This window comes from Centropristis striata, chromosome 3 (assembly GCF_030273125.1).
Source record: "Centropristis striata isolate RG_2023a ecotype Rhode Island chromosome 3, C.striata_1.0, whole genome shotgun sequence".
Classification (NCBI taxonomy): Eukaryota; Metazoa; Chordata; class Actinopteri; order Perciformes; family Serranidae; genus Centropristis; species Centropristis striata.
Window position 1 is genome coordinate 23983379 of NC_081519.1, and position 21233 is coordinate 24004611.

The 21233-nt window shown below is 40.4% G+C and overlaps 1 protein-coding gene across 2 annotated transcripts; it reads right to left on the reverse strand.

Annotated features, from left to right (window-relative positions):
* Nucleotides 1-813: 813 nt before the first annotated feature.
* sdc4 (syndecan 4) lies at nucleotides 814-20148 on the reverse strand. Of its 2 annotated transcripts, none has more exons than XM_059329412.1 (5): nucleotides 19886-20148; nucleotides 4632-4878; nucleotides 4471-4514; nucleotides 4072-4261; nucleotides 814-3463 (listed from the first exon to the last, which is right to left on the reverse strand). In XM_059329412.1, the coding sequence occupies exons 1-5, from the start codon at nucleotides 19937-19939 to the stop codon at nucleotides 3312-3314; spliced, it is 687 nt and encodes a 228-aa protein (XP_059185395.1). In that variant the 5' UTR covers nucleotides 19940-20148; the 3' UTR covers nucleotides 814-3311. The 2 variants fall into 2 exon arrangements, with proteins under 2 accessions (XP_059185395.1, XP_059185396.1); XM_059329413.1 differs by having other exon boundaries at nucleotides 4632-4875; nucleotides 19886-20147.
* Nucleotides 20149-21233: the final 1085 nt, after the last annotated feature.

The following is a 21233-nucleotide window of genomic DNA, read 5'->3' on the forward strand; positions in this document are numbered from 1 at the left end:
CCTCGTGACTGTCACTCAGGAAACACAAGATGAAAACAAAGACGAGGACAAAGAGCAGTTTAAAATGTTAATGTGCATAAAAATAGCTTTATTTCCAATAATAAATCAGAACCTGCATGCAGAAACCAATGATTCATTGGCTTCTCCACTCCATTGGTGATTCACATGTGGTGTTTGTGACATTAAGCAGCAGAACATACGTTTCTCTCCCGTGCTCACCGAGCAGACCAGGTGGCTGGAAAATGTTCACTAACAGTGAAGTTGATTCATTTGCTGAAGTTGAAAGAAATCTAATCAGAGTTACTCCTCTGTCAGTTGATAATCAGAGGGTTTTTTTCTGGATTATTTTTGTTTTTCTTGGGAGGTAAAACTCCTTGAACCAAAACATTGTGACCTCGAATTTCCAAATACATTCTAGCAAATTTATCAGGCTCCACTGTGGCTGCAAAGATGAGAACATTTTCCAAAAACTGGAGCAGCTCCAGTCTGGCCTCTGCCCGGCCCCGCCCCTGGCCCCGCCCCCTGCCTGCTGCGGCAGCACGGCTCATAAGCACAACATCCCCTGAACAACGAGATGAACACCAACCACATAAGCAATCCTTCTACAAACAAACAAAAACATAAATACAAAAGCAAAAAACAAAACAAAAAATAGTCTAAAAGATAATAGAAACTCTTATAAAATAAAAAGTTTCAAAACTATTTGCCTCTGAAAATCTCAAACTAGTGTATATAAAACTTTTAAAATCACATATACAACAGCTTAAAAAGGGGGAAACACCCCAACCTGAAAGAAGGCAATAAAATAATTTGACAGTTAAATTAATAAAAAAAAAAAAAGGGGGGGGGTACAATCTATTGGATGAAAAAAACAAAATAAAACACTGGAGAACAATGAGAGGAGTTAGTATTAGCATTGGTAGTATCAAAACATTTACAGTAAATCACATGAACGTTACTGCTGCGAAATAAAAATAAAACAGGAAAAACAATTTGGCATTTAAATATTTGGTAGATATTTTTGTTGCCAGGATGTGGCTAAGTACCAAGTTAATATTTTTTTTTCAGTTTTTGTTATTTTTACCTAATGACTATGTACAAATCCTTGGTAGACCAGTCTGTGTGCTGCTGCGCTCAGCTAACAAATGTGAAATCTCATAGACCCCAATGGTGAAAATATTAAACTAACAAACTGTCAGTGTAGCTTATTGAGAAAGCATCAACCCCATGATTTATAATAAACAAAAACAAAGTACCAAAACTACCAGTTTCTCCGATCACAGAGCTTAAAATGTCTTTTCATTGGACAAATAATCACAACATTTACTGGATCCATGAATATAAATGTTTTTACACGTTAATGGATAATAAGAAGCGAGCACCTCATGGTCACGACATGGAAAACTTCACAGATTAGAAGCAGAGTTAGAGGAACGGTTTAACATTCTGGGAAATATTTACTTTGAGGATTGATAGCCGGTTAGCTTAGCTTAGCACAGTGACTGTAAACAGAGGGCAACTGCTAGCCTGGCTCTGTGTCAGCACTGGAAGCTTCCTGAAATAGTTTGGTAGCAACTGCAAACTGTCACTTTTCCTCACACTTTCTGTACGTTAAACAAATGATACAACATGCCAATTAAAAAAAGTTTTAAGGCACATTCATGTCATAACAGCTTTCAAGTCAACTTTCAAGCTGCAATCACAACCGTGAAACTAAATTTTGAAGGTTAAAATATGGGACTCGCCGGTGAAGTACCTGAAAATAAATTAAATGCAAAATAAACCTTAAAATTTGTTAGATGCAGCGTTATGCAACTCTCACACGGACAACTGTCGAGTTGTTTGACAGAGCCACGTTAGCAGTTTCCCTCCGTTTCCAGTCTTTATGCTAAGCTAAGCTAACCCTCTGCCCACGTAACCGCCAAAATGTCCAACGACCTTTAAGCTCGAATGTTCCTGTGAAAGAGGGTCAGCAGTTTAAGTCGTTATGTTGAATCTTTGCTCCCTTCACACATGACTGAGCTGTGTGTGAGTGTGTGTGTGAGAGAGGAATGTAGGTGTGTCACCCTGTAGGAGCATGTTGGTTTGACTCCAGTCGAGTTCACCATAATAACAGAAAACAAACCCTGGAGGCACAGCGGTAATTATAGTGGTAAAACATCTTCCAGGCTTTTAAAGTTCTCTCCAAACGGGCAGCAAAGGACAACATGCTGCAAGGCTAGCGTGTGTGTGTGTGTCTATGTGTGTGTGTGTGTGTGTATGTGTGTGACCTGGGTCATACAGTATTTGCAAATTCTTTTTCCGGATTAGTTTAGCTTACTTATCAGGCGATACGTGCCAGACTGACGGGACTTTCCCCACACGAATAGATACAAAACATGCCAGAGGGTTTAAAGAAAAAAAACGAGTCTCTAACGGTTGTTTTTTAATGAACTCTGCATCTGAGAACGTACACAACATGATCTGAAGTATCCGACGCGGAGAAAAAACGATTGCAATTACGAAACTTTTTCTCTCCTCTCAGTGTAACTGAAGCAGCACTGTGAGGATAAAAAACAAGTTGAAATATTGTAATTATTAACATGAGTTTTAACGGATGACAGAGTGTAAATCAAAATGAATTTGAACAACATGAGCTCAATTCTTTCCCATCATGACAGGATCTTTAATAGAAAAAAAATGACGTTTCTGAAATCTCTCTGCATTACAAGGAGTTCTTTTAAAAAAATTCTAATAAAAATGTTCACATAAAAGTCATTTGCTACAGTAATGTGAGAAGCTGCAGTCCAAGAAACAGGATCAGAGGAATAACAGAGAGGGAAAATAAATAACTGGACTGTTAATGTGTACCATCATTGCACAGTGTTAGTGTTTTGAACTGGAAGCTGGAGGAGGAGAGGAGGGGAAAGCTCTCCCAGTCCTCAGGTTGAAGTTTCTTTTTCTCTCGACACGGGGGGACAAAATAATAACAAATAAAAAACACAAGTGTACCGCAGCTGAAATTGTCCACCCCTGTTGCTCCTTTTTCCTTGTAGGAGGGACTAGAGGACCATCAAAGCCTCTGATTGGTTCAGAGAGCACCAATAATAATATTCATCAGGTAGGAGGAGTCAGTCAATCGATTGTGTTGTCGGGGCTTCTCTCCTGAATGTTACACAGCGTCAGTCCGCCGAAGAAAGGTGAGGAGGAGGAGGAGGAGGTATGATGAAGATGAGGCACTGTGAGGCCAGACCCTGGCCCTGATTGGGTGTTTGAGGGGTGAGGGCAGTGAGGTGTGTGTGTGTTTGTGTGTGTGGTGGGGAGATGAGTGTCTATGCGTAGATCTCTGTGGTGGGGGCTTTCTTGTAGATGGGTTTCTTCCCGAGGTCGTAGCTGCCCTCGTCCTTCTTCTTCATGCGGTAGATGAGGAGGAGGATGAGGAGCACGGCGAACATCAGGCCGACGGCGCCGCCCGCGATCAGAGCTGCACGGGACGAGAGAGAGAGAGAGAGAGAGAGAGAGAGAGAGAGAGAGAGAGGGAAGGAGAGGCGTTAGGACTTAAATTGACAGAAGAAAAGAGGAAATCTAAACTGATTGTCATTCAGACCTAAGGATCACAGTTTAATAAAATTGTATGTATAATAATTAAATAAGCAATAGATGGGATATTGGAGGAATATTATTTTTTTCCATCATATTACTAATTTTCTTTGAAAAATATAATATAATGAGTAGCTGTGGAATTGTTTTCATACTTTCATGGTAGTTTCTCTCGACGTGAAGATTTCTAACTTCCATTTTTCTTTTTCTTAACGCGGTTGTTTTCATCTTTATTCTAAATAAGGACATCCTCAGCCTACAAACTTATTTTTCAAGGAATTTTGTTGCTGCAGAATGATGTTTGTTTTCCTTTAAACTCAAACTTGTTTTCAGCTGAAGCCTCAACAGCAGCTTGTTTGGTTTTCAGCCTGTGATTTAAAGGCTGATTCTTTCATAAATACAAAATGTTAATTAAAACTCAAACTGGAAACGTGTCTTTCCTTCACCACTGCTGTTTAAATCCATTTACAACTACTGTGGGTGCCGACTGACCTGCGAGGACCTCCGTCTTGTTGAAGATGCTGTCCTCGCTGGCGTGGGCCATGAGGACGTTGGATGGATGCTCCTCCGGCTCGTTACCTAGCAGGGGGATCTCGTTGCGGTTCTGGACGATGTCCACCTCGTTGACGGTTGGCCGCACTGGGCGCTCCACCTCGGGGATCTTGTTGTCGATCACGTCAGGCTGAGGACGGAAAGAGAGATATTTTTTTTTAAAGTCAGTAAACTGAACCCTAAAGAACATCTCACTGCATTTAAAATCATTGGAAAATAATCCGTAGCATAATTAAATAGGACAGAAGGGGAAATATTTGAGTTGAACTGAATAACCAATAATTGTGAATACACTGCAATGAGTGTTAAAGCAAATCTCATAATCTATAAATGCCTCACCTTCACTGACGTCTTGGACTCTCTTCCAGGTGACACGGTTGTTGCTGTGGAAGTAAGAAGATTCTTCATTTAATCTCACTTCTATATAAGAATTCAAGAGATTAAACATCAGATTTTAATCTGGATAGATTTAAAATGTTTAAATATTTGTAGAGACCGACCTTCGTCACCAGATCCAGAGAACTCGTCGTACTCGTCCTCGTCATCGTACAGCGTTTCATCGTACCAATCGTCGTCATCCTCGTCGTCTTCGTCGTAGCCGTCGGTGTGGTCATCCTCGTCGTCCGTGAAGCGAAAGTCGGAGCCGTTCGGGGAGTCTCCCGACGACTCCAGGCCGTCATGGTGCGTCGACATGGCCACCGTCTGTGTGGTCTTCATGGGCATCCATGTCTCTGTCTCCCTCACCTGCTGGGACACCAGAAACAGAGGAGGGGTCAGAGGGATCGATGTCCAGACGTTTACAACAAAGAGGAGCTTCGCTGTGTGTTCATGTCAGATATTTAACACCAACAGTCGACAAACCAAAGAAACTGGACAGAAGGAAGATGGTGCACTGCAGTCTTGGGAGACTTTGACTAACACTAAATGATATTCAAAAGACACGTGTCCTGTAAAAAATTGGGCCCAATATTTTCTTTGGTGATTCTGGGACAAAAGACTCCATCATAATCTGAACTAAATTTATGGCAATTCATCCAATAACTTAAGATATTTTGATCTGAACCCAGGTGAGACATCACCATCCATAGAGCCACTCTGCTAGCATGGCTTAAAATAAAAAATCCAATTTCCAGGCACTATAATCATCCTGAGAAACTACTATTCACTATTAAATAACGTTTCGACAAGTTCACCTGCTCCACCAGCCATTACAGCAGGGAACCAGCCATCATCTGAAGGTCTTTTCCTGCTCTGAAAAGTTTCTTCCAAAACTTTCCTCTGGTCTGTGGTTGAGAGACCATCAGGAGAGCCAAAAGCAGAAAAACAGTTATTACCTATTCCAATTGCATGGTGGTTACATGACAAGAGACAATCGGAAATCCTGCAACAAAAAACTAAACCTGCATATTACGAGACTAACCAGAGAGCTCTCCACCACAGTCGGTTTTTATTTGAAAATTAAAAGAAAATGTTTTTAAAATTTAAAAAGTTTGAGTAGTGACACTCATAACTATCAAAAGACGCCCAAACTGTACGTTTTAACAGACAAACAGAGAAACAGGGTAAATAAATACACCCGGCCGCCCTGATGCCACACGGACAGAAACAGAGATTTGGGAAAGAAAAAGCAACCATTAGCTGGCGAGAGCTGTGGACACAACCACTGTGGAGTTTGTCGTATATAAATAAAGACGTGTAAAAAAAAAAAAAAAAAATACACAATTAAAATGTCCTGAATGAGCCTACTTCTATATTACTACCAAGAGGCTGTAGATAAATATAAGTACATTTATTTCATTGTTACATTTCTTTAAAATGTCAAAACAAGGTGAGGCTGAGAAAACGTCTCATTGTGTGCAATCAACACAAAAGCACCAAATATTCCTACCAGCAGTATTTTGAAACCAACTTAAGTCACTATTTTCTGGCCAAAGACCAACAATTTATCCTAAAATGAGTTTGCAGATGAAGCAATAATGAAAATAACGGTTACTTGCAGCATTAATTGAATAAGGGAACATCCCCAGCCATCTTGTAAAGCCACTGTGTCTCTAATCACTGTGAAGATTAACATAATGAAGACACATCAACCTCCTTTAATCACATTAGCACACTTAATTTCATTGACCATTTGCTCAGTAAGCAGCGTGAATGGGATTAAAACACAGGGCTGAGTTGAATGGCTTCCACATACACACACACACACACACACACACACTTAATCAGCATTAGGGCTACACTAAACAGAGGGATGGGGAGGTAAAACGAGGTGAGAAAAGCTCATCAGGTCTGAAATTTGCAGAGCAGCTTTCAAGTCTTTCCAGTTTTTCATCCACACTGAAATTTCCCTACACCAAATACAGCAGGTTTTTCCACCTTTTCCACCACACTGCCTTTGTTATTCTAAAAAGTACTTCAGAGTTCAGACAGAGTTACAAGCTGTGTGATGGAGGCAGCCGTACGCTGATATAAGCCTGACGATACTAGAGAGCAGAGCAGTGCTGGAAAGTTGCTTTTTTTTTCAATGAAACCTTCCATTTACAGAGAACAAAAGCTGGAAGTGTCCCACAACATCCTCATTCACTCTCCAACAGAGAGATGGCGTTCCATTGACATCATGAGTTCTCCTCATAATTACTTCCATCTGAGTCCTCGTCTTCATTTTAAAGGTTCGCTGGTGGCTAAGCCCGCCGGGCCTCCGACCATTCTGTGTGTGTGTGTTCTCAAATACTTGGCATAGTAACGATGTGTGTTTGAAGGTAATCCCCTCTGCTTTTAAAAGTAGCCTATATGACAGGAGGGAGGGGAGGGACGGCCCCACGGAGGGCTTCAAACAACCACGGCCATTTTACTGATTCCTCTCAGGACGAGCTTGGCTGATCCTGTGCTCGCTCACTTTTTTAAAGTAATTCTCTCTTTATAGTATAGCTTCCTATATATTCTTAAATTATATTTTGCTTAAATGAGGACTTTTTTTTCTTAATTGTTCTTAGATTTATGCTATTTAACATTAAGAACAAATGTAATTACCATGAATTAATATAACATTATCACAATGTTTTTTCATAGAATGGAATTGTTTGTTTGGTTTCTGTTGATTGTTGAGGTACTCTTTCAGCTGTTTATTCATTATCTTAAGTTATGTTTATTGTTAACTTTTTACTCATTGTTTACTTATGGGGACCATTTCTATCATATCATATTTGATAACCATCTTTGTTGTTTATCCTTTACTTCTAGCCAACTTATTTACATTGTTTACTGTTAGCCGACGGAACTGTGATTGTTTAGGTCAGTTTGGTCAGGTTTGCTTTCGTACTACCACACTTTGTGGCAAAACGCTCCTTTTATTCATCAATTGTACTTATTCTACATGTTTATAAATTACTTCAAGCTAAATATTGGTCATTTTTCTTTTTGATAAACCGTAATTTAAACGTCAATAAATGTTTTTTTGTTGTTTACTTTAAGCTCACAATTTCAATCATTTGCCTTTTGCAAACTACTTTGATTGTTTATTTATTACTTTTAGTTAACTGTTTCTGTTTACTTTCTGGAGGAATGTACTGAGCTTATCGCACAAGAAGATCAACACCATATCAAGCTGTAATCCTATTTATTTTCCACCATAAAACAAATGCATGTGGGTTTGTTTTTTCATCCTCAATTGGACTTTTTCAAATGAGTTGCAGTCCTCCACAATCTTTCCACGTTTCCCCTGGAAACTATAGGAGTAACCCCCGGGGAACAGGTCCCGCTGGTTGGGGATCACTGCTCCATTATGTCCTCATTTAAACCCTATACATGGACACAGGGGAGCTGTGATCCTGTGTGTGTGTGTGTGTGTGTGTGTGTGTGTGTGTGTGGTTGTGTGTGTGTACATACTTGCATGCCTTTGTGAGTGTGTGTACCTAATCCTAAGCCTTAAAATGGTGACTACTGGCTCTTCATTTCCTCGCAGCCATTCAGATGGAAGTGGACTGCTGCGGCAGCATGCTGGAACAAGCCCGCTGAGTCACATTACGGGAATCACACTCATTCACATGATAATATGGATTCAATCATGTCTGCCAGCATGAGTCATATTCATTCAAACACATCGTTCCCTCAGGCAGGTTTCACTGTGTCTACTACTTTGTGATTTGAGAAAAAGTGAGTTTAAGTGATGAATTTGATAACAGTCTGTTATTTCACCTACAGTATTCATTTTCTTTGCTTTTCTCACAAGTTTAAAGTGGGTTGTGTCTCATATCTCCATGCACCAATGAGCATCGTAGCAAAATTTTCTTCTTTTTAAAATATTTTTAGCTTATGTTACCAAACCACACCGACACAGTCCTGGTGAAGCAGATAATTAAAGTTTTTAAGCGGTACGCTCTATAAAAACTCCTATGAAAATAAAATGCATTTGTTTCCTTAAGGCCTTTGCTGTTAAGCCCGAGAGTTTTAAAAACAAAAAGTACTACTTGTGCATTTGACTTCCAGAGTTTGTCTGATATGTGAAAGACAACCGGTTCAATACCCAGAAAGCCAATATGTTCATCCCTGTCAGGTTCCTGGAGTGCCAATAAACCCTTCCTCCTGGCTGCCCCTGACCTTTAAAACCCCCTGCGGGGAAATGTAGACACACATTTGTGTCCTGGAAGAGACGTGTTAGAAGAAACTCCAACATTTGCAGCCATGTGTGCCTGTAAGCAAGTATGCTGCCTGAGACCTGTCCCAACAGGCCAGGTTTATTCAGTAAGACGGAGCAGGAAGAAAAAGATCAAAAGCTAGAGGATTTTTGTTATGATGGCTGCCACTGAATTTACTATCAGATGAGGGGGACATTCCATCTTTGCTATATTCTCCCAGGAAGCAAAACCAGGATGGGATTCAGGCCAAGTCCTAGTCTGCCTGACAAAAACAGGCTGACTTTGTTCAAAATCCAAGAATGGATTCGGGGAACAGCATATCCTCAACAGAGAGCACAGAATGAAACAGGAAGTCTCTGTTTCACACAGCCAGAACAGCCTGAAGACTTAATAAAGTGATGTTTGTACAGTAATCGAGTAACACAACACAAAAAAGCATTTTGCACCAACTATCATCTAACCCAGCACAGACTGGGAACAGCCTGAACAGTGGTTATGTAACCAGGTCAGCATGGAAATCAGCTCTCACATGGTGATTGTACAATGGCTGAAGGAGGGCCTGTCTGCTGCTAAACCCTGATTCATTCAGTCATGGCTGCCTGCTGGCCAACTAAACGAAAGAGTCAATGAATGTAAGAAACAGAAATAATTATGGATTAATCCTGTTTTATAAAGATACTTCTGCAACTCTACAAGAGATATTCAATCATTGGACCAAACACAGTTATTTTCCCAGAGGATCACTGTCAAATACAATCTGAAAGAAAGGGAAGGTAGTCATCACGCCCACATATGGCTAATCTGTTCACCACAAACGCAGCCTTAATGGACTCAGCAACACAAAGTGTGGCTACGTGCTTGAAAGCACAGCACACTGTGGCTCAGAGTGAAAACACAAAAGGCTGACCCAACATCCTGGAGAACTTAATAACATACTTCATGTACAATAAACGCAGGAGACTTCACGAGAGTGATGTTGATGCTTTTAACAAAGATTTCCAAGAATGTGGATATCCTAAAAGCTCATCATTACCATCTCTGCCAACTCTTGTTTTCAGGAGATACTGTGCCATTGCAGGGAAATCTAAATTTTAATTTAGAGGGAAAACTCTCGACTTAAAGTTGGTCAACCACAGTATTTGTCAAGACATTATAAAAAGCCACTTACGACCCAAACTGATCACCATTTGTCCTCCCATCAGTGATTCACAGCCTCATATATTCTGCCTAATGTGCAACAGCTGATAAGCAGCCGGATGTGGATCACAGCCAAACCAAATGGATTTAATGGAGAGAATTGGGAAATAATATTTCCGTTTGTGGCAGTGACGCACTTCACCGTTCAGCATTTAATATTTAGTATTGTACATGCTACAGCAATGGCGTTCACCACTCCGCTCCCACGGCACAAAACATCCAGTCAGTGAAATATTACCATTGAACTTTCATTTTCTTACAAGATATCTGCTCTCATAAACGCATTAAATTGCTATCAACAGTCCATATGAGCTTTTATCTGAGACTACTGGTCTAGCATGTAGGTCAGAGTCCTGAAACAGCTGAAACAAAGCTTTCTCTTGTTTAATTAAAAGCCTCTTAATTACAGAGCTCATTTGGCCTCGCTGTGTCAAAGCAAAAACACCCCAAGACTGCAGTACCAGACCAGTAACGGACCAAAAGTAGAATTTCATAAAAGTAAGTTAAAATGAGAGAATGCTTGGCATCAGAATATTATTTGATTATCAATATATATTCAGATTAAATGAATCAAAAGGAAAATAAATCCATAATCCGTTTCAGTTGTATTCACTTTCTTCCACCAACGAGGTTATGTTTGGTTTTTCATTGGTTATTTTGTCAGCAGGATTACGGAAAATCAACTGGCCCCATTTTCAGGAAACTTGGTGGAAAGGTGTATCACAGGCCGAGGGAGAACCCTTTAAATTTCAGATAGAATAACCTATAATTTTTCACTTTTGACAACAATTCGAGAGAGGGCATATTCTTGGGGGAGGTCTGCACTGAAGAAAAGTCTTGGTCACATGGAGTAGCCTCGCTACAGTTCATAAAAACTTGTTGTTTCCCGTCTTGCCACACACTTAACCCCTCAGTCTAGCCTCTTGTCCCATCTCCTCCTTGTTTATCCTGCCCATCTCAGCATGGCGGTCCCAAACTTTCCAGTTCCACAATTGTCCACATTCACTGAAAGGCAGTCTGTCAAGACACCCGCCACCCAGCCTTTGGGTCTGTCCCTTCCATTGACACCAAACAATGCCAGTGGACTCCTCAAGAGCATATCAATGACCAAGGTAACCGGGGATAAGCCTCCAACAGCCTCCCTTCATTAAACTGGGGAAACAATCCCTCCATCTGCCGGCACACAGAGAGGCATCTGGTCCATTCACATGGCGGCGTGGAGGAGGTACAAAGTATGAAAAGACAGAAAAGAAACACCAGCACACAGGAATGTGCTTCCTTATTCTTTGTGATGTCCAACGTCTCTTGACCTTTTCAAGAAAAGACAACTATTGTTGTTTTCTAACCATTTTCCATCTTTCGATATTCAGCTGCTATCCCTGGCCTCAGGAGCCAAAATAAAATATGGAAGATAATCAGGATATGAAATCAAAACTATCTCAACCCCCCACCCTGTTTTTGCCACCTCCTCTTTTCCTTTGCTTCTCCACATTGCACACCCTCCATTTCCCATCCTGTTTTTCAACTTCCCCCCTCCCCCTGCTGCTGGGTGATACTTGAACCGGCAGGATTTGCACCATGTATTGTGTCGCCTGATCTGCTTGTAAGATGCACTTCTGACCCCTGATGTAACTTTGCCAAAGGAAGGACACACACACACACACAGATATGAGAGATGAACCTTTAGTTTATAACATCCAAAGGGCCTCACGAGGAGTGATCTTATAGGGTCATTACTTTTATAAAATCAAAGTTTAATGGTTTAATTTAGAGCACAGCCCTGCTGCTGCTCCTGCAGTTCTTCACAAGGCCTAAAAGCGACCCATTGAATATTTCCAATATAGGCCTCATTTGTGCTCTGATAAACTGCGAGAACAGTGCTGCATGCTTTACTTCACTGGAAGTCAAGCACACACAAAAACACACAGCTACCTTTGCCTTTTGCTCTGACAGCCGAGCTCTAGATTCCTTCTACCTACGCCTGGTCTATCTATAGCAGCATTTCCACCAACAGCACCATGTGAGACTGTATGGGAACATGACACACAACGTTGATCCTGACAACGTACAGATGGAGAGGTTGATTTCTATTGCCATAATTACTACACAGCTATAATCACTGATAAACTCTGCTGCCTGTTGAGTCAACCAGGGATTTCTTGTCTTTGTCACAAAGACAAATATTACTCAGTAAAGGGAGTAATATTGTTGCATTCAGCTTTGACAATGACCTGCTTTCTATGTGCCTCTTTGCTGACGATTGGAGATAAGACTGAAGCTGTGCAGACGGGCCAGCTGTGCAGCAGACAGTGTTGATTCGGCCTCTGTCGATAAGCCTAATTGAGTTTTGATGAGCACCTCCTGAGGGAACGTCCCTGGTCTTATCGAAATGCCCTTTATTGGTCACTTCCTCCCACCGATGAAGCCGTCCTGCCATGCCAACTGGATGATTCCCCATTATTACCAAATCCATGACTGATGGACAAATAAGCCGAATGCCTGCAGCGACTCTTACAGAAGCCATGCCTCTCTAATGTCTTCCCCACTCTTCCCTCTCTTTGATGTCACTCCCTCAGGCGAGCATATCGCTGCCTTAGATCAAAGACATTACAGCCCAATAGACTAAATGTAAGCTACTGAGGAGTTATTATCATCTAGAAGATCGGCTTGAGGCTTTAAATGGCAGGAAATAATAACAAAAAGGCAGAAAAACAGGAAATATCCATCCAGGACAAATCAACTCAGTGTTTAGTAAAAGCCTGAAAATACGCATCAATGTGAGTCATGCTAGTAAACAGACTTATTTATATTAAAGTGTTGTTGGACACGTGAGGATTTCCATTCATTCATAGAGGGAGATTAGTCACAAAGACCCCAATTCATTACCAAGAGGAGACTCTTTATCCTTCATAGCTGTGGATCAGTCCAATTTCCACTTCATAATACCAATAAGCAACCTCCACTTTAGCTCCATTTAGATAATAAAAAGGGCCTTTGTATTTCCTAAGGATGATGCCAGACACACCATAAACAAGTCTCATGGTCATTTAAATTACAGCTAAAGTCAAGTTAGATCATTAGTAATTGATTCATGGGATGGCAAAAAGATCTCTTTCTCATGATGGTTAATCTTCGACTTTATCCAGCACATAAAAAAACATAAGCTGGCCTGACTCACAATACAGGCCAACTCACATTATGAATAACTTCCAGAGAAGTTTTGGTATAAATTTCTGGTACTGGTTAACCCGCTGAGGCAGATGTGTGCACTGAAAATGATTTTGTCTGGCTCAAGTCCACCATTCCACCACATAGAAAGAAAATAATTACAAAGACTACATACAAATTATTTTGATTATCAATTTATCATTTCTGCTCCTCCAATGAGAGAATCTGTTGCTTTCCTTCTTCAGGGTGAAGCAGCGAGTCTGGCTGTCTGAAGATGAAAAAAATCCATCTTTCGGCTTCTTTAAAGCTAAATAACATGTTATCTCTTTAGAAAACATAATTTCTTCTTTTATTTATTGAGGATATTTTAATATTTTTTCATGAGTGAATATTCTAAAGAATTTTGAAAAAAATGCATTGCTCTTTGAAAGGCTTTACTTGCATTATTATATCATTAGATATCATCTAACAGAAATATGTTATCGTAACAATGTTATGATATCGTCAAAATGTCAAACAATTCCTGAAAACAGATGAGAAGTTGGACTCTGCGACAGACTGCATGACGCTTGGTTAGCTGCTGTTGAGCTTGGCAGACTCAGGAATGTGTCTCTCTGTGTGGGTCAGCAAAGTAGCCAAGACCTTGGCTACTCAGTGAGCCACCACATTCCTCTCTCCTCTACAATGGAGCCATGGCACTCTCTGCACTGAGACACACAATTAAGAGCTTGGGCCAAACCACCAACGACTGCTATGATGGTTCTCCGAGGTTCACGGTTCGACTCCAACTGCTGCGATATCCTGCAGAGAAGTGGTTTTCAAACTGTTGGCCAGCACCTACAGTTACCCCACCCTCTTACTGATATGTATGCACTAAGTATGTTTAAATGAGCCTGGGTTTAAGGCAGGGATCACATTAACGCAGCATGGCTCCTGGTGCATGAAAGGGTAAAATTCTTTTAGACACCTCCCTGTAATCTTTTCTGACGGGCAGTGGTTTTTGCACTGCTCAAGTTGGAAAACCATACATCTGCAACTCTCCCCTTCCCCCTACTCAGTTTGGTAAAAAGAGATTAAACATAGTTCTCTTCATTTCTACTTAAACAATTCACTCAAATTCACAACATGAGGCACAACTCTAACTTCAAACACCAACAAAAACATTCAAGGTTAACAGCATCTCCATCAATTCATTTCTAACTTTCTTACACACAGACAAAGGCTAAACACTACCGCAAGTTCATTATAGTTCAACTGATGTGAAACAGACAAGGCAGCTCGGCTGTTGACAATAAGTTCAGTGACTGTGGTGCCTGGCCCAGTCAGCCACTGGTGGTCTAATGTAGAGGTAGACCTCACATACTGAAGCACAGATACACAAAGTGACGCAGGGACACACACATTAATACTGAGAGACATTTGCCTGTGTACACACACACACTTAGCCACACACACCACATCAAAGAGGTACTGTATTATTGAGACACATTTGTCAGGAAGGATGTCTGAATAAGGGGAAGCCCTCATACCACCCAAAAGCACTCTATGATCTCTGGTGGCGCTTTTTCTTTTGTCTGCATGTGTGTGTGTACTGTAAATGGTAAAGGAGAAGTTTGAGAGAAATTACATTTGCGGGAAGTAAGTTTCCACAGAAAAGCACAAGGTTTTTACCCAACACTGTAAGTCTTTACATAGAAGAGCTGCAAAAATTCCCCCAAAGAAGCATTGACTAAAAAAAAAAATCTTCAATCACTAGTAAATGTAAACAACTAACAGTCTCTAGATGGCCATTACCTTACCATGGACAACTTCTGACATGTACACAAAGTGCAGAGTGTGGGTAATGTTTAAGATTTTTAATTTACTGTCACAAACGACAAAGAAAAGCATACCATTTTAGCTTAAAACTCATGTCAGACTGACAGTTTTTAAGTAGTTTATGAGAAAATATCTTCTGTACTTGTCAATAAACAGCCTTGACATATTACAGATGGAGATATTAAGCCCATATTATTGGGATATCTGACTTTGTTGCCCAGCCCCAGGGTGGAGCATTTTGATTATTGCATTTCATGCTCCCGCTCTCCAATTTTTAAAGTCAGATACATCTGTTCTGCTTGGTGAAAAAAAAAAAAAACACTAAGTGCATCAGCGCTGATAGTTGCTAAAAGTCTGGCTTCAGGCGTGGAATAACCATCTGTCAGAGTATGACAGGGTATCATGGGACAGCAGAGGCAGGAGCTGCAGGACCGACATCAAACGTCCTCCCTTCAGGCTCACTGATACATTTCCCAATGGAAACACAGCAAGGTTCATATTCCATGTTCTGCCACGGCGCTCTATATTTTAACTAGTCCACCACAAAGCCACAACAGCTTTTCTCAAGAATGGGGGAGGTGGCCATGAAGAAACTGCCGTGTTAAGCTGCATGTGTCCCAGGCAATTAACATAAATAATGTGCTGTTGCTCAATTTTTCTGTTGTTTTGCATTTACAATCACACTTGTAGAGCTAAAAGGCCAATTAACCGATTACAGATAGCAATGTTCTCAATGGATAATCAAACTGCTAGGATGCACATAAACAATTGGGCAAATTGAAGGAATCAACAATGAGAATATCATGATCAGATTTTAATCGATGGTGAAAATAATTTTAGGTGCAGCCCTTTATACTGAGCCAGTGTTGTAAAGGCTCAGTGCTAAGTTTCACTAGAAAGTGGCTCCAGCACAAAAAGAGTACAAAAAAGTTGGATGAAAGCGATATAACCAGAAATGGAGGGGGTTTTATGGTCGACTTCTGCCCTAAATGTATTCATATAGTTCCCGTTACAACTGCCAGAATATGTAGTGGTTGAAAGCGGGTGGAGGGAGGGGGGAATCAGGTTCTCCACTGCTCTCCATCATAGGCAGGAAGGACAAAAACCTCCTCTCACCGTGCCAACATTCCTCAGCCCAAAGGGATTTTATAGACCAGCGGACAGCAATGCAGGAACCATTATTACATCCTAGTGATACTATTTATCATGCTCCCTCTCTTCCTCCCTCCTACCCTGCACTCTTTTCACCACACAGGCTTTCAGTGCACCCCATCATGCAAAAAAAGACAAAAAAAACTTCCTTAAAAAAAAAAACTGGTTCATTCTCGTGCAAATGATTCGAGGCTAAATGCAAAACCAGTGACATTCCAACAAGATATAACAAATGGACTCAGCTCAGAGGCTCCAAAGGCAACAAGCTGAGGTTTGGTGGTGCAACATGGATTAACTCCAGTGCAAAGAGGATTTTTTAACCCTGATTAACCACCACAGTTGCCATCACAAGCACATTTGGTAAATTAAGGGGATTTGACACTGCTAATTGAAATGAAAACAGAAAACACGAAAATACTTTACTTTTTGTCCAATAAATATTTGACAATTCCTTCAAACAGCTCAGCCATTGTGTGAACTTTATATAATAACAGTTACTGTACTTTCCTATCTTTCACCTTCACCCAATACCCAGTCATGAAGGACTTGTAGTGACTTGTGCTTCCATACATGGGCAGAAAATGCTGAGGTCAATGGAAAAAGCCACGAAGAACAGGATTTGTTTGGCTCGTCCTATCTAAGACAAACTGATAAAACTGTACACGAGGCCTTGGCCAGACCACAGCTCAGGATGCTTGACATAAATCAAAATGGTCGAATTAAAAAGATTTGTACCATCTTGGGCAGCGAAGGGCTTTGCTAAATGAAGCGATAACTTCCCAGGAGGAGAAAATTTGAAGTCTCATGGCATCCACTTGATAAGAAAGATCATTCAGTCCATTGATAAAAAACATTCCAATCATGCCTTTGGCTCCAAAAAAGCCTCTTTTTTTGCATTCAGAGCATGTTCTTTTGTCAGGTAGTAGAACATTGTTATCGATTAGCTGGGAACGCCAAACCCACATACCAATAATGACCTCAGTGGGTAGAGAAGAAGAAAAGGCTGGAAGGAGGGAGGGAGGTGGAGGGAAGGATTGCCACAGCAGCTCAGAGGCTAAGTAACCATCAAAGGAAAGTGCTGGAAAAAAAAGAGAAAGAAAGAAGGGAGAAAAGCCACCAAGGACTATCTAACAATGACAATTGATAAGAGAGACAGAAAGGGAAAGTGGGGACATGCAGACTGAGTGACGACTAAAGAACAAATGGAAAAAAAATTGCAAAGTAGAGAGCAGAAAACTGAGATATAGCATATCTTGATGGGAAAGCTGTAGCTGTTTCCACACCAGGCCAAGCCAGGGGAAAGAGTGTCCCTTATGAAAAGGCCCCAGGGCCCTATTGAGATCCCTCCAAGTGTGCAAAATCCCCAAGAGGGCCGGTCAAGGTCTCAAAAGGTCACATTCCAATGGGGAAATCAAAAAAAAAAAAGAAGCAGAAGAAGAAGAAGAGAGGGGGTGACAACGAGATGAGGCAGAGTGAACAAGCAGAAGCTACAACGCTTTGAGGAATGTAACAGATTGTGACGGCGAGGTGGACCCGACCACAGCGAGCTGGAAGTCACCAGCTCACAACAGCAGCGTGCTGCTGAAGTGCTTCTAAAGGCAGATGAAGTTCAGCTCTTCAATCCGGGATTAGTGTCCCAAGTGTTTCTGGATCCACATGGGAAATTTCAATGTGTCAAAGTATGTCACAGTGAAGCATGTGACAGTCGTTTATTGAACTGTTGCTTCCCCTAAATGATCTCAAGACTGATTATGATTGGACATATAGTACATCCTGGAATGGCTAGTAAAGTCAGTTGCTGCTATTCACCCTTTCACACCATTTGTACTGACCAACTGGGCTAACTTGGGGGGCAGGGTGCATGTGTTTGTGTCTGGGTGGCATCCAGGCTGCCTGTATTAGCACTGGAGTAAGTACAATTAGAAATAAATAATCGTTCGAAATACAATAGGGACCTCGCAGGTCGTTGCCTGCTCGGGCCCTAATAACTGTTCAAAAAGTTGTAGGATATAAGGTTAGACACAAATGAGACTACTCAATGCAACTAGAAGGTGGATATTTAATTTAACATTTTTTTTTAAATTCTGAAAAAAATGGTTGTTTACTTTTCTGTGACCCCTTTAACCAAATATCATTCCCTAAAATGCAATAAAATATGTGATGAAAATGTATCCTGTATTATATGGGCACTAAATTAAAACCAAAATATGACAACTGCATTTTTCTGCTTAACTTGGTGGCCATACTTAGTTTCAATCTACATGTAAAGTATAATTTATAGGCAAGATAAAGCCGACCAATACATATGATAATCATCTCACCATTCACACATGATACTGTTATTCTAACGAACAAACACACACTATCATCCATATGGCAGGACCTTCCTCTGGGTACAGGAGACTGGGGTCAATGCACGACAGGTGTTTGAAAAAGACACATTTCATAAATAGTTAATGACGACGCCAAGCCCGGGTGGCTGTAGAATAAAGGTGTCAACATTATACAGGACAAGAGTCTGACTATATGCATTATAAAATACTGGAGAAGAAAACAAAAGTGAGATAACATGAAAAAGCCTGCACGAACAAGTCAGGAAAAGTCACACCCTGAGGGAATAATTACAGAAAATTACGCTCGAAAGTCCCATGGAAAATCTCAGGTCCTTGGGAAATAACATTTGTAATCTGTCAGCCACCTCAGTGACGCTCCTCACAAATTCTTTTGGCATTAAGTCAGCCTTTTTGCTTTTCACAACACAGCAAGACATGCTCAATGTATCCCCAAAGTAACACTGGTCCCCAGAGAAGAACTTTAAGTGGGATGTCTGAGTGAAAACCGTTTAATACCAACATAATGTAAACACTCCATATTTGTCTCTATGTGTTACACTGAAAACACTTGTTTTGGATTATTATCTCTGTACGGTGTACATATTCTTTATACTTTCCCTGGACTATCTCTCACACTGTTGCACATAACTATACTGCTCTCATTTTAAAACAGATCAACCTTATATTAGACATTTAGATAGAAATGTCCACTTGGAAATAAACCTGATTCTGATTAAACAAGATTATAGATGCTCTTTCGATCTTTAGATAACTCTTCTAAACCAAAAGCAGTATTAAAAGTACACACTAAAACCATAACACAGAGTCTATAATGCAATATTTTTTGAATGGGGAGAGGGGAAGGGGGGTTAAATCAAATGTCTGGCCACTTTCTTTGGTTAATTGATCAAAAAGAGTCATTCATGTAAAAAGAGCATCCAGTGATTGGCCCATAAGGGGTAGGAAAAATGACTTGCCAGCTACCCCCATCTGGGCCCCATACTGGATAATAGCAGCAGGCTGTAGATGCCTCTGTGTGTGTGTGTGTGTGTGTGTGTGTGTGTGTGTGTGTGTGTGTGTGTGTGTGTGTGTGTGTGTGTGTGTGTGAGTGTGAGTGTGAGTGTGAGTGTCCCTTTTCCCCCAACCAACACACACTCATTGGACTCTAGCCCTGTAAGTGAAGCTAGCTGGCTAACAACATTGAGGCTCCCAACTTTGAGACTAGCGTTATCAACCTTATACAACAACAAACGTGTAAAAAAAACAGTTAACCGTAACTGAAATCAGTTGTTTGTTTGTTTTTTAAATCAAAGCTATCAGAGTTAAGGTCTCACAGCCAGCTAGTAGTACTTTAGCTAGCGCTGCCAGCCTGACCAAGGGGAACAGACGAAGAAGTTTTCAAACTTTAACTAACTGTTATAAATGTTTAGCAAAAGAAAAAAAACAACTTACCGACTCTGAAAACACGGAGGCAGATAAGATCAACACGAGGCAGAGGTTGAGCATGGTTGTCCTTTTAGGTAGCGTTAAAGTTAAGAAGAAGAAAAGCCGGTAGCTTTGTAAATAGATTTACAACCAGTGCAGTGATTCAGTGTTTGTTCCTGCGTCCCGGTATAGTCCAACAAAAGTACAAGTTGTTATAATGGTCCACTTGATCACCTTTGACTGTCTTGTGTCTGTGTAGTGTGTGGGACTGCTCGGCTTCACTGCGGGCTCCGCCGTTTGAGCTGCTGTATATTACACACGCGCTCACTCTCCCCCCAACCCTCCGCCAATCAGCGACGAGCTGTGACGTCACGCTCGCTCTACCTTCTACATAATTTACGGTAAATCCGTCAGATTCAACAGATTGGCCCCGCCCCTTTCCGAACGTTGCCGAATGAAAAAAAAAATACTTCAAAATAAAAGCAGAAAAGTTACATAAATTTAAAGTTGACATTGAGGTGGAATGTGGTTTTTGTGATCTGCACTCTGAATCTCACATTCATTTTGGTCTTGTGAATTTACATACAAACTCTGGAAGGACATTGCCTCGTTTGTTAACACAAATATTTTCACTGGTTTTACCCTACTAATTTTTCTTTTTGCCAAATACCACATACACAAATGTAAGTTTTCAAGTAAAAAAACAAATTTCTTTTTGTTGAAGTCAGAGTTTGAACAGTATATCTCAACTCTCTCCTGTCTACAAAACAAAAAAGGTGTGAAGACTGCCAACATATACACTGCGTTTAATGGCTTTAACATGTAATCTTGCGTCTGTTTATTTTATTTTATATATATATATATATATAATTTTATTTGTTTTTGTTTCATTATTTTCCATTTAATTATACTTCTATTTTAATTTGTTATATATTATTTACTTCTATTTTATTTTTTGCATTGTTTATCTTTCTGTAACTGTGCATTGTATTGCTGTTTGATATAAATAAATAAAAAAAATATTTAAAAAATAAAAGCAGAAAACACTTTCCGGAAGTCGTTAAAGCAGTGTTTGGAAGAAGCACTCAAGATATTTTACACAGTGTTAACCAGTGGTGGAAAAAGTACCCAGATCCCTTACTTAAGTAAAAGTACTAATACCACACCGCAGTCTTACTCCACTATAGTAAAAATCCTGCATTCAAAACTCACTGAAGTAAAAATACAAAAGTATCAGCATCAAAATGTACTTAAAGTATTAAAAGTACTCGTTGTGCAGAATAGACCCACTAAGATTGTTATAATATATTCTCAAAATATTATTAGATAATTTGTATTGACACATGTATGTAAGCAGCATTTTAATTTTGTAAAT

Bases quoted from the DNA above. Each gene is read 5' to 3' on its own strand.
- sdc4 (XM_059329412.1), bottom strand. From the start codon at position 19,939: ATGCTCAACCTCTGCCTCGTGTTGATCTTATCTGCCTCCGTGTTTTCA. The intron at 4,515-4,631 runs GTCGGTCTCTAC...TTACTTCCACAG, and splicing joins CTCTGGATCTGGTGACGAAG to CAACAACCGTGTCACCTGGA. The intron at 3,464-4,071 runs GTCAGTCGGCAC...CGTCCCGTGCAG, and splicing joins CAAGACGGAGGTCCTCGCAG to CTCTGATCGCGGGCGGCGCC.